This window comes from Salvelinus fontinalis, chromosome 14, assembly GCF_029448725.1.
Source record: "Salvelinus fontinalis isolate EN_2023a chromosome 14, ASM2944872v1, whole genome shotgun sequence".
NCBI classification, from domain to species: Eukaryota; Metazoa; Chordata; class Actinopteri; order Salmoniformes; family Salmonidae; genus Salvelinus; species Salvelinus fontinalis.
In genome coordinates, this window is record NC_074678.1 from 45,865,897 (window position 1) to 45,880,753 (window position 14,857).

The following is a 14,857-nucleotide window of genomic DNA, read 5'->3' on the forward strand; positions in this document are numbered from 1 at the left end:
CGACAGCTTATCATGAGATACTCTACCTCAGGCGAGAAATACCTTGAGAATTCCTTAGATATCGTGCACCAGCTGTTATTTATAAAAATACATAGTCTGCCGCCCCTTGTCTTACCAGACGCCGCTGTTCTCTTTTGCCGATACAGCGTATAACCAGCCAGCTGTATGTTGAAAATGTTGTTGTTCAGCCACGACTCCATGAAGCATAAGATATTACGTTGGTAGTTTAATCTTCTGTGTAGGTCATCGATTTTATTTTCCAAAGATTGCACGTCTGCTAGCAGAATGGAAGGAAGTGGGGGTTTATTTGATCGCCTACGAATTCTCAGAAGACAGCCTGCCCTCTGGCCCTTTTTCTCTGCCTTCTCTTCACGCAAATGGCAGGGATCTGGGGCTGTTCCCGGGGAAGCAGTATATCATTCACGTCGGGCTCGTTGGACTCGTTGAAGGAAAAAAAAGGATTCTACAAGTCCGTGGTGAGTAATCGCAGTCCTAATGTCCAGAAGTAATTTTCGGTCATAAGATACGGTAGTAGCAACATTATGTACAAAATAAGTAAAAAAAAATAAAAAAATACAAACAACGCAAAGAAACGAACAAAATAACACAATTGGTTAGGAATACATAAAACGTCAGCCTTGTTCTCCGGCACCATCTTCACGCAGTCTTCTTTGAACAGTTGATGTTGAGATGTATCTGTTACTTGAACTCTCTGAGGTGCAACCTGAGGTGCAGTTAATTGCCATTTTCCGAGGCTGGTAACTCTAATGAACTTATCCTTTACAGCAGAGGTAACTCTGGGTCTTCTTTTCCTGTGGCGGTCCTCATGAGAGCCAGGTTCATCATAGCGCTGATGGTTTTTGCGATTGCACTTGAAGAAACTTATACATTTCTGGACATTTTCCATATTGACTGAGCTTCATGTCTTAAAGTAATGATGGACTGTCATTTCTCTTTGCTTATTTGAGCTGTTCTTGCCATAAATAGACTTGGTCTTTTACCAAATAGGGCTATCTTCTTTATACCACCCCTACCTTGTCACAACACAACTGATTGGCTCAAACGCTTTAAGAAGGAAAGAAATTCCACAAATTAACTTTTAACAAGGCAAACCTGTTAATTTAAATGCATTCCAGGTGACTACCTCATGAAGCTGGTTGAGAGAATGCCATGAGTGTGCAAAGCTTCCATCAAGGCTACATTTGAAGAATCTCAAATGCAACATATATTTTGATATGTTGAACACTTTTTTGGTTGCTACATGATTCCATATGTGTTATTTCATAGTTTTGATGTCTTCACTATTATTCTACAATGTAGAAAATAGTAAAAATAAAGAAAAAGGAGTGTCCAAACGTTTGATTGGAACTGTACGATGCACTTATTGATGAAGCCGGTGACTGATGTGGTATACTCCTCAATGCCATCGGATGAGTCCCGGAACATATTCCAGTCTGTGCTAGCAAAACAAGCCTGTAGCTTAGCATCTGCATTATCTGACCACTTCCATATTGAGCGTGCCACTGGTACTTCCTGATTTAGTGTTTAGTTGTAAGCAGGAATAAGGAGGATATAATTATGGTCAGATTTGCCAAATGGAGGGTGGGGGAGAGCTTTGTATGTCTCTGTGTGTGGGGTAAAGGTGGTCTATAGTTTTTCTTCCTCTTGTTGCACATGTAACATGCTGGTAGAAATGAGGTAAAACAGTTTCCCTGCATTAAAGTCCACGGCCAATAGGAGCACCGGCTCTGGATGAGCATTTTCTTGTTTGCTTATGGCTTTATACAGCTCGTTGAGTGAGAGTTTCGTCTTAGTGCCAGCATCAGTTTGTGGTGGTAAATAGACAGCTACGAAAAATATAGATGAAAACTCTCATGATAAATAGTGTGGTCTACAGCTTATCATGAGATACTCTACCTCAGGCTAGAAAAATATTGAGACTTCCTACATTTTTGATTTTGCAAACCAGCTGTTATTGACAAATAGACACAGACCACCACCCCTTGTCTTACCGGAGGCAGCTGTTCTGTCTTGCCAATGCTCGGAAAAACCAGCCAACTATATATTATCCATGTCGTCGTTCAGCCACGACTCTGTGAAACATAAGATGTTACAGTTTTTAATGTCCCGTTGGTAGGATAGTCTTGAATGGAACTCATCCAGTTTATTCTCCAATGATTGCACATTGGCCAATAGGACGGATGGTAGAGGCGGTTTATTCTCACCTTGCCAACGAATTCTCACAGGGAACCCGGACCTGTGTCCCCTGTATCTGGGTCTTCTCTTTGCGCGAATGATGGCAATTTGTGCCTTGTCGGGTATCTGGAATAAATCCTTTGCGACTAACTCGTTAAAGAAAATGTTTTCGTCCAGTTCGAGGTGAGTAATCGCTGTTCTGATATCCAGAAGCTCTTTTCGGTCATAAGAGGCGGTGGAGGAAACATTATGTACAAAATAAGTCACAAATAATGTGGAAAAACACACAAAATAACACTATTGGTTAGGAGCCTGTAAAATGGCAGCCATCTCCTCCAGTGCCATTATTGACCTTGCATCCTAATCACTACTCATTATAATTTATGGATCAATCAATTTGCCCACTGCAGTAGCCCATCTACATGGTCTTAACAGGGTCCTTTATGTTCAATATTTGTGATAAATTGAAAAGCATTAATGCAAATAAACAATCCTCAATCAATTAGATAGTTATTTAACCTGCGAGCGTTTGATGGTCAGCCAGGTCACATCCCTTTTTTAGCGCATGCATGGATTGGATTTTAGTGTAATCCAAGGACTACCTTCAGGTTAGGAATTGGATTGTTCTTCTACAATATTATAAATATATTTTTGGATTGAATTGAACCCGATGAGCATAATACCATATGCCTATAATAGGGTATTTAAATATGTGATATATGGACCCAAAAATTGTTTATCTTCTCACCAACAATTGGGGTAAGTGTTACAGGCATGTTTTTTTTAACACAAAAATCATGCAAATTATAACCCACACATGTCCAGACAATGACTTGACAAATCAGACACATTTTATACTGAGCTACAGGCTCAAGAGACACAAATTTTCCTTTAAGATTAGAGTACATTTCAACAAACCCTCCCCACACATAACTAATGCATACCTAATGCTGCATTCATAGCCAAGTGGGAAGAAGGTAGTTACCAGTTCTGAAGTCGAAAATAGCAGTTGGATGCATTCATGTGCTTTATCTTGTTGAGAAATGCTGATTGGCTAATGGCTGCGTCAACCTAACTAAAAGTACACATATCATGCTTGTAAAGAAATGAGTCTTCAAAAAATATGTATATATTTATTGTTATAAATATTGTTTTGATGTTGCCGAAAAAGCTGTTATCGACGTAATTTCCAGAGGTCAGTATGTGGGAGAAATTGGAGCTCAGAGATGATAGACGGGTTTCCCACCAGTTGTAGGGTCGTTCAAGTGGATTATTCTCAGTCGCATGTGGTAATAGCACCTTCCCACTTGGTTATGAATGCAGCGTAACAGTCTCCTGAAACAAAACACCACTACCCCTCCCCCTCCTAACTGTTCCATTCACTAGAATTTGCCTTTGTCAGGACACGGCACAAAAGCATCATGTGACCTGGCTGAAAACAGTCAAAGCATTACATCAGCTCAGGAAGTCAGCAATCAAAAGAAAATATACCGTACTCTAAAAGGGGACACAGCATGGCAGCAGAAAAGAGCTGTATTTATGTATTAGTGTTGTTGTTCTAGCGAAAAGACTAGACTAACATTTTGGTTCGGGAGATAACAGTAGGGGGAAATCTAAACACATTTCTGATATTACAAGTATGATTATCAGAAACATTTTGGACTAATGTAAAATAGCCTAAATGAATGGATAAAATAGATTTTTTTTTAATCTAAAATGATCAAATAAGCTCATTCATAATGTGAAATCACATTAGTAACCTACAATATAATAAGCTATAGCCTATGTCTTGGGTATTATATTTTATGTGCACTTTTATATATATTTTTTAGAAGGCTAATTCCGACAGTTTAAAATTGCGTTTATTCCTTTAAAACACTCTCTCAGGTTTGTATTTAAATCTGATTTATCTTTTTAGCGCACGCCCATTGGTCCATATGGATTTGGCGGGGCTGTATTCGTAGTGATTGTAAAGACGACACGTATTTTCATTGGCTGGCCTGGTTGTTACGTTAGGCTATAAAGCTGTGTTAAAAATAGATACAGCCCCATTCCTCTTAATGCTCAGCTGTTGATTGAAGGGAAAGGTGTAAGAATTTCATGAAAGCCTTTAATTTCTTCACCCATGCACCAATTTGATTCTGCTCAGGAGAACGATGAAACACATCTTGCATTCATCAAATGCCAGTTTCTAAAAAAATATATATATATAGATTTACGTCACTGTTGAATTCAGTGCGATTTGTAAGCGAATCGCGTGCAGTCGTTAGCTGGACAAACAAACTCGAATAGCCTACATTTACACCCGGGATTTTAGGATTACCTTTCTAACCAGTTGTTTCGACGTGGACTGAAGCACAATTAAGACAGTGGGTGCTTTTGCTTACCAAACGAATAGTTTTTAATCATGGAGTTTAAAGTTGAGGCGCATCGGATTATGAGTATTTCACTCGGGAAGATTTATAATTCCCGAGTGCAACGTGGTGGTATCAAACTACACAAAAATCTACTGGTCTCCCTCGTTCTACGGAGTGCCCGGCAAGTATACCTGAGTGACTACTACGGCGGCATATGCCTGAGCGCCCAGCAAGCAAGAGAGTGGTGTGAGGGGGAGTACATGGCTTCAGAACAAGACAAATTGGTCCCCGGTTCGACAGAGAGCCTGTCTGAATCGGATGAGCAAAGCAAAGTGGCGGTGGACAAGCAGGAGCCCAGAGATGTGGTCGAATCCCCGGCGGCACTCCACATAGAAGCTCAAGCGAGTGGCGAGCAAGACAGCGCCGAAAATGGAGTTTCGGATTCAGGATGTAGCGACATCAAAATCCCGGAAGAGAGTCCGGAGGCTACTCAGACATGTGAGGTCGCCAGTGTTGTTACTGCTATCTCATCCAACTGTATCAGTGTTCCCTCTCCGAGTGATCCAAAAGGGGAAACGGAGACGCCGACAGACTGCCAGACGGACAGCAGTGAATCAGCGGAGAAACATTCGTACGAGCCCAAAGCGCCCCAGGCTTACACTAACAGGAAACGGACTGCCGATGACTCTGAACTCACAGACTCACCAACGAAAAGAACGAAACTAACTTCCACATCTCTACCTTCTACAAACGATGAGAATAAAGGGGAAACTGAAGAAATGGATACTAGCAATGTATCGAGTTTGATAACAATATTCGGTTCCAGTTTTTCTGGACTCCTGAGTAACAAAGAGGGAGAGCAGCCTGACTCCGAGGCAGAGGACAGTGACTCTGGGCAAATCTGTTGTGATCAAATGCTCAAAAACCTCAACCCTTGGAGTACTGCAATTGTTGCTTTTTAAACTTTGAAACTGTGATTTTGATATCCTACTTGGGGGATTTTAATAGGGATAGAACGGAGGTTTCATCAACTGTTGCAGTTCTAACCCCACGTGGTGGAACGTGGAAGACAGTAGTAAATTGGAATTCCCCAAAAGATCACAACGAAAGTAGGCCTACTGTTGTAGCTATTTACATGGGATTTCTGTTGAAAGGATGCGAGCAAGGTGGCATTTAGAGGAGCGATACTAATGTAATCAGTGGCTTATGATAGTTAACTCTTATCTGCTCCTACACAGGTCAGCTACAGTATTCCAAAAGCCCCGAGTATCATTTATTAAAATGTATCCTTAACAAGGGTAATATTACAGGACTGAATGTGACCACTCAATGCTGACGTCATCTGACGTTTATCTGTCAGTCACTGTCTAATGTCTTTGTTTTATAAAGACTTGTACATTTGTAATATTGTGCCTGTAAATACTGTTTTCCCATGTCCTATTCTGAATTTATGTATTTTTGTATCTGCCATGGATTATGATAATTGCGTGATGCTCACGTATTAAAACATTTTGTTTAACAATTCACTTTTCTTTGCTCTCTTTTTTTTCATTGGGTTGGTTTGTACATAATGCACCAAGTGCTGCGACGGTGTCACCTGGTAGGGGTGGTTGGCAGATGTGGTAGGTCGGATACCATTTGCACAGTAGCTAACTCATGCTAAATCATCATATATATGGTATGACACTTAGTAATTCTTATCATCACATCTTATGCTGTCCATTTAAAGGGATACTCTTTCTTCAAGCAAATACAATATGTTGCAACTTGTAGCCCCTACTAATCCTCAGTCAATTCAGGCTTGCTCCATTGTGCCTATTCTTACATCAATTATAGTGTTATCGCTAAATACTAATCTTGGCCTAATGTTACTAAAGACCAGTACATTTCTTTTGACCTTGATAGAGCAGCTGTTGCTTTGCGTCATGTGGCTATGTACAGAAGACTCCATGCCAGTGACAACCAGCATGTTTCTCTAGTCTGGTCCAATCATTTTACAACTTTTTATAGCTCAACGAGGAAAGCCAACCTATTTATCAAGATGAGGAAATGTTTTCAGGAATTATTTCTAGGTCATTCACCATTCCAGATAGTTGGGAAACTTGTCAGGCCAAACCAGTTTCTTATTCCTGCTCTCTGTGAACCATTTTCATTGTGCCTACAGGCATGTCTACTATGCAGCCTCAGGTATCTACTCTAGCCTCTGCTATGTTGAAGCTAATCCTGGTTTGTACTGTTCAACATGTAGGCTAATAGGTAAACTACGAGCTGTGCTCCAGTAACCTGGTGCTTTTAACCTAATGGACTTACGGCTAATTATACATTTGGCCATTCTAGTGTCACCTGAACCATTCTCTTACCAACATGAACTATCTAAACCATACCATTGCTTGTTCAACCTTAACACATATTTACACTTCTATGTCAGTGAGGTAACAACCTCATTCCTCAGCCCAAGTCAAGAAACCAATCTACAGGAAAACGGTTTCCATAGACCCACTATAGTACTGTACACTTGGAAGTAAACATAGACTCAGTCTAAAAATGTGCAACATGGTGGGTATTAAAGGAGAAAACCCTTACATCCATGTGACATCTCAATGAGTACTATTACTAAATGGTACTAAATTTTAAAAAACGGTGTAGGCGTGCAATTGATACTACATACATATGCTATGTATACAAAACATTAAGGACACCTGCTCTTTCCATGACATAGACTGAACAGGTGAAAGCTAGGATCCCTTATTGATGTCACTTGTTAAATCCACTTCTGTCAGTGTCGATGAAGGGGAGCAGACAGGTTAAAATAATGATGTTTAAGCCTTGAGACAATTGAGATATGGATTGTGTATGTGTCATTCAGAGGGCGAATAGGCAAGACAAAAGATTTAAGTGCCTTTGAACGGGGTATGGTAGTAAGTGCCAGACGCACCGGTTTATGCCAAAAACTGCAACGCTGCTGAGTTTTTAACTCTCAACAGTATTCCGTGTGTATAAAGAATGGTCCACCACCCAAAGGACATCCAGCCAACTTGACAGAACGCTTTCGACTCGTAGAGTCCATGACCTACAAATTGAGGCTGTTGGTGCAACTCAATATTAGGAAGGTGTTCTTAATGTTTAGTATACTCAGTGTATACAACCCTAATGTAATTCCTTGGATGTCTTTGCACCATTCGAACATATTTCCAATACCAAATTGGTCCAATGCGGCTATGCAGGCAATGCAGCGTGGGCTTAAATGGGATTTAGCCTGCTGTGTCCTGCATGGCCACATGTCTTCACACGGTCACAGCTGGGTATTAATAGCCGGCGCTCCCTGGAGATGCAGCAGAAGGCGCGGCTAAAGCCGGCTGGATCAGCGGCTAGGCAGGCTAACACATAGAATGTGGGTCACGACGGTCCCAGGACAAGCACTCTCACCAGCAGAACACAAACAGAGGGAGAAAAAAGGGAGGAGCAGTGTACTTGAATCCTGGTTCCTGGGGATGCACAGGATGTGCAGGATTTGATTAGAGCCAGTTGCTACTGTACCACACCGGACACAACTTATCATCAAGCCCTTGATCAGTTGAATCGGATCTTATTGCAGGGTTGGAACGAAACCTTGCACACCCTGTAGATCCCAATGGCTAGGTTTGAAAAACACTGGAGGGGAGCTTGCTTTATAATGTGTGGTCCTTTTTCCAAAGGCATATATTGGCTTGGTTATATTTGCTTTATAAGATGATAGGAATTTATGGACAGGGTTAGGTATTATACGTATCACCTTATTCTCATGAAAAGTAGTGCAAGTGTATGCATGCTTGCATGCGTGAGAGAGACAGGGAGAGTGACTGGGTTTAAAGGATCTCTACAGGTGTGGGAATGGTTTTATTGTCTGATCATGTTTTATGTTGCATGACTAATCTGCATGTGATGCAATTACTAAGCGCCCATCCTCTCTCCGCTCCCAGTATTGACACAGACAGAAGGCTGCACACATATGAGTACAGTGCCTTCAGAAAGTATTCATACCCCTTAACTTATTCCACATTTTGTTGTGTTAGAGCCTTATTTCAAAATTGATCAAAAATGTTTTTGGGTGAAAACATGTTTTTAGAAATGTATGTACATTTATTGAAAATGAAATACAGAAATATGTAATTTACATAAGTATTCACACCCCTGAGTCAATACTTTGTAGAAGCACCTTTGGCAGCAATTTCAGCTGTTCGTCTTTCTAGGTAAGTCTCTAAGAGCTTTCCACACCTGGATTGTGCAACATGTGCCCATTATTCTTTTCTAAATTCTTCAAGCTCGAGTTGGTTGTTGATCATTGCTTAACAACCATTTTCAGGTCTTGCCATAGATTTTCAAGTAGATTTAAGTCAAAACTGTGACTCGGTCACTCAGGACTGACTTCTTGGGAAGCAAGTCCAGTGTATTATTTGGCCTTGTGTTTACGTTGTTGCTTTGCCACATTTTTTGCAGTATTACTTTAGTGCCTTGTTGCCAACAGGATGCAAGTTTTGGAATATGTTTTATTCTGTACAGGTTGTTGATCCCTCCTCAGTTTTCTCCTATCACAGCCATTAAACTCTGTAACTGTTTTAAAGTCTCCATTGGCCTCATGGTGAAATCCCTGACCAGTTTCCTTCCTTTCTAGCAACTGAGTAAGGGAGGACACGTGCATCTTTGTAGTGACTGGGTGTATTGATACACCATCCAAAGGTTAATTAATAACTTCACCATGCTCAAAGGGATATTCAATGGCTTTTTGTTTTTTTGCTTCTATCTACAAATAGGTAAATTTCTTTGCGCTGCATTGGAAAACCTCCCTGGTCTTTGTGGTTGAATCTATGTTTGAAATTCAGTGCTTGACTGAGGGACCTTACATATAATTGTACGTGTGGGGTACAGAAATGAGGTAGTCATTCAAAAATCATGTTAAACACTATCATTGCACACAGAGGGAATCCATGCAACTTATTATGTGACTTGTTAAGCACATATTTACTCCTGAACTTACTTAGGCTCGCCATATCAAAAGTGTTGAATATTCATTGACTCAAGACGTTTCAGCTTTTCATTTGTAATTAATTTGTAAAAATTGTGAAAAACATAATTCCACATTGACATTATGGGCTATTGTGTGTAGGTCAGTGACACAAAACAATCACCATTTAATAAATGTTCAATTCAGGCTGTAACACAACAAAATGCAGAAATAAAATTTCTGAAGGCATTGTAAATGCCTGGCTCCTTCCAAGCTAAATGCATGCAGCTGTCCATCCCATCACCCTCTGAAACTGTTGGCCCCTCTTCCAGAATCCCAGATTCCTGGAAAAAGACAGAGCGAGAGAAAGGGAGAGAGAGCAGAGAAGTGAGTTGCGAAACCATTCCCTGCTGAGCCACTGTGTGTGGGTGTGAGAAGGAAAGAGAGAGTGGAATGTATGGGCTAAACTTGAGGAATTTAAGGGAAATATTGGTTTGATTAAATGTACTCATTGAGATACTAAGCTGAAGCCACAGTTGACCCAATGCCAACACGCAGGCTCTGTGGCCAAGCTTTTAGTGTGTGAGGGCCAGTGAAAAAGGACTGCACAAAGTTTACCCTCTACATTCTTACAATGAGAATAGCCAACATATTATTTATGAAAATATTTGGTACTGTAATTACCTCCTTTTACAAAGGCTTTGTACTAGAAATATACACATACTGTAACTGAACAAAGTAACTATTTTAACTTCACTTTCAACATTGATTGCAAAGTAACCAAATATTTACAGGCTACAACATACAGTTAACTGCCAACATAAAGGAAACACCAACATAGTGTCTTAATAGGGTGTTGGGGCACCACAAGCCGGCAGAACAGCTTCAATGTGCCTTGGCATATCTTCTACAAGTGTTTGGAACTCTATTGGAGTGATGTGACAGCATTCTTCCATGAAAAATTCCATAATTTGGTGTTTTGTTCATGGTGGTGGAAAACACTGTCTCAGGCACTGCTCCTGAATCTCCCATAAGTGTTCATTAGGGTTGAGATCTAGTGGCTGAGACAAACACACACACTTCAAACCACCTATGCTCCTTTGAGACCCCTCTTTCAAAGTCACAGAGATCTCTTCTTCTAGCCAGGGTAATCAAAATAATGGGCAACTAGGCTTTTTCATACATAACCCTACGGATGATGGGATGTCAATTGCTTAATTAACTCAGGAATCACACCTGTGTGTAAGCACCTGTTTCTATGTATTTTGTATCCCTCATTTACTCATGTTTCCTTGATGTCCGCAGTTACCTGTAGATAAGCAATGCCATAAGAAGATAGATGGGTTTTGACCAAGGTGTTTTGACCCCTGACATGTAAGGTTAGAGGTCACAGTCCCTCTGTGGCCTACTTCTCTCTAGTTCATCTGAAAGGTCTCCAGAGCAGCAACCAAACAGCCCAATCACCACTCCTGAAACATGTCTAGACAAGTTATGCCACAATAACCCCTTTGTCACCAGGAAGTGAGGAAAGCCAACAAACTCTAGTCTAGATTCTCTCAACAAGATGAATATATCTTCTTAATGAAGCCAAAACACAATAGGCCAATAATCTATTTATCAAGCTATCCATCGGTCTATTTCAGCTTTAAATGAATATTTGCAAATCCCTTTACTTGTTCACTATGTTTTCTGCTTTAACCTTGTTTGACAGACAAAAAGTTCAGCTGACACTTGTGCAGCTTGTTCTAACAAACACCCTTGAGATTGAAAGCATGTGACTGCTTAGCCTGAGGGGTTGACTACTAGAGCGCGTACACACACACACACACACACACACACACACACACACACACACACACACACACACACACACACACACACACACACAAGGAGAAATCCCTCTCCTTTTCAAAGCTCCTTGTTCAATTGAATCAACGCTGTGCGCTGGAATTGTCAAAACCCTATCAGAGCTCTCCAAAAGACAACCAACACAGCATTCTGAGAATGCTCTCCCACAAGCTGTCGAGTTATTGAAATACCAGTTACACCACATACAATCATGCCCTTATCTCCTGGCTTATTCGGATAGATCTGTGACAGCCTACTGAATGTTTCTATCATCTCAAATTTCTTACCGACACAATCTCGGAAGGTAATTGACATTTCATACTTAGCACCACATATCCTTAAAATGCTGAAACAAATCAAATAGAGATTAGATTATTTTTTACATGTTTTACTTGGCATTAAAAGCCAAATAGTAAACAGACACAACTTAAACCTAAAGTTTGCCGGTATACAATACAACCATGTACAACCCCCCTTGGGCCATCACAAAAACAACTCTGCCATTCCTCCTTTTCTTATAAAAAGAGAGAAGGAGCCCCCTCAATTTGGCCCCTCCATTCATGGTTATGTGACCCCCGTTGGAGCCCAGACAAACTGAGGTCTTTGTTTATCTTGGGAACTGGTGGAGGACAGGAGGACAGGGTGGGGTGGGGGAGGGCAGTGGAAGGGGGATGTCAGAGTGGGGGTGGGGTAAAAAGGGGATCGGGGGAGGGGTATCCTGGGAAAAATGCCAGTGTGGGATCAATTCCAGGGTTGGGCTTCCTGAGAGGGAGGAAGAGGGAGAGAGGGAAGGAGAGAGGAGTAGGGGGAGGGGGTGTTGGTTGGCTGGCGGCAGGGTGAAAGCTGATAGCTTCTAACAAGATAGAACCATCTCACGAATAGATACAACCAAATATGTGAGTGTTGTTTATATGTAAATACATACACTATTTATGCACACAGAAATGTATGCTGAAAACACCAATGTGGTGCATAAAAAGCAAAGACAAAGAGTTCCTCATGAACTAATACACACACACACACACACACACACACACACACACACACACACACACACACACACACACACACACACACACACACACACACACACACACACACACACACACACACAGTCCAAATGTGTCTAAACCCTTATGAAACGCACTCATTCATGGCTAGCCCTAAGTGCAGTGTGTTGGCTGCATGTTCTGTTCTCTGTCTACAGTGGTCTCAAGTTTCCTGTTAAAGAGGAACTCCTCCAGTTTGTGTCTGGCCCCGCTCTCTCCACAAGCTCTGACTTGTTCAGAGAGGGAAAGGAAGAGAGAGGGGAAAGAGAGGGAAATAATAAAATGGAGGACATGACAGATGGGTACAAATGAAAGACAAGGAGATGCACCTGTTTCACATTTTCATTTTTTTTTGGGTGGGGGGGGGTGTATGGATATGTGTGTTATCAGGTTAAGCATATATGTCCACATAGCAAAAACTGGCAGGCCAGACAGAAACGGCTCTCTGCATTCTCAGACTGGGTTCACAGGGTTTGTCCCTCAAATAGAAACGACAACTGTTTGTCTTTGTTCTGACTCATTTACACACAATTTTCTCTCTAATTAACTTGAACGTAACCACTGAAAATAGAACAGAGAACAACCTTGTGTATAAATACATTTAGCTAATGCAAGTGCAGCATCACATGAAGTTTATGAACCACGAGTATAGGTACATACATCAGCAATGTAAACACTCAGACAGACACAGACAGACACACACATATCACAAGCCTACAAGACTTGGGTGGTTAAAAGATGATAATGTTTTCCCTGTGGCTATACTATGTTGGAACTGGCTTTGGATGCTAGTGGAGAAAAGCTCCTTAATTTGTATTTAGTAATTACTTGGTTAAACCTCTTGTGTTTGATGTGGCTGTAGAGGACTGTCTAAGACTGGGGCAATCCCTCTCTGTGAAACTCCAATCCCTGGATTGATTTTTAACCCTAAATATCTTTTTCTTTATATAGGAAATAAATAATATCTAAATATAATTTCCATACATAAAATTAACATGATTAATATAAATCAAAACCTCCATCCCTAAAACCCTGTGAATGTTAGTTTGACATCGGAAGAACATTTGTCGACATAAGAACGTATATAGGTCTTTATGCACAGCTTATAACTCTGTTATTTAAGAGCTGCTTTATTTACTGTTATGAAGTTGTTTCCTAGCCCCTATGACACGCCTCGCAGCATAATTATCCAAACAATCCATTACCGAAACAAGCAGTAGTGCAGTAGCCTTATCCAGTTAGTATCGATTTGTCTTGCACTGGATTGCTTCACACTGTTTGTGTACATTCTCTGTCACTCAACATAGATCCCCTGTCGGATGACACAATTGACCTTTTGAACGAGAGGCAGAGGCCAAAAAGTGAGGGTCATTCTGGTTAAAAGGGCAGACCCCTCACCCTATTCCCACAACTAAAGTACCTGTAGTGTTTTTATTTGGGTAGTACTACTACCCAAGACACAAGCTGCCAACAGGGGTCAAATGTGACACAATTTTACTATCTGTCTCGTGTCTTGCTACCATCGTTGCTAACGAGGAACAATAGCGACTGGTTTCCTGCGCGAGGATCCAGGCCGCTGTGTTAAAACAGAGGGGGAAGGAGTCAAGGTTGGCCCGGCTGTTTCTAACGTGGTCAATGAAGTGTTTAAGAGCCGGAGTGTTGCCAAGGAGACATAACAAGCCGCGAGCGGGAGGGAGGGAGGGAGGGAGCACAGCGTGGCCTAGTAACGAACGGCAGCAGCTGCCCTGACAACAAACAGAGGCGGTCACTTTCAAATACCTCTCTATCTCTCACACATTCAGAAGTGTTTTTCTGTCTGCACAAATATACAGTTTGACATCCCTAACATATACAGTAGAATATGCTACTGTTACAGTTATATTCCTTTCATTCATCTTCCAACTGTAAACACACACTTCCCATCTGTGGTTAAAAATATTTTTTTTACCAAATAATGTTGAAACATACATATTTAGCTCTATATCTAACATTAAGTGAACGTCCAGTTTGCTAGAGCAGCCCACATTGTTTCTCAGCTTGAGATCCTCGAGCTTTGTCTCTCTTTGCCAAAACACAAAAACAAAACAGTGCGATGGCACTTAGCAACAGTGAGGTAATGCTTGTCCTGCTCTGCCTCTGGTCCTATGCCTCTGGTCCTGTGTGTTTGCTTGCATGCACTTGTGTATGTGCAATAGGCAGCCCTCGCGCCAAAACCACCCCACAAGTGATTTCTTTTGCCCCTTCCAAAGATTTGTTATAAAAAAATTCAAATCATCAGGAATTCAGCTACAACAAAAAATCTGTTTAAAAAAATCTGTTCCTAACTACTCCCACAAATAATAAAAGAGACATATGTAATTAAGGTATGTAATTATTGTTATTTTTTAAATACAACCTCTATCTGGGCTTCGTTGTGGTCTATTTGC

The 14,857-nt window shown here is 41.1% G+C and overlaps 1 protein-coding gene across 1 annotated transcript; it reads left to right on the plus strand.

Moving 5' to 3' along the window:
- The first annotated feature begins 4,226 nt into the window (after positions 1-4,226).
- LOC129810995 (immediate early response gene 5 protein-like) lies at positions 4,227-6,077 on the plus strand. The gene has a single exon (XM_055862057.1). It carries the CDS (start codon positions 4,604-4,606, stop codon positions 5,513-5,515), a length of 912 nt encoding a protein of 303 aa, XP_055718032.1. The 5' UTR covers positions 4,227-4,603; the 3' UTR covers positions 5,516-6,077.
- Positions 6,078-14,857: the final 8,780 nt, after the last annotated feature.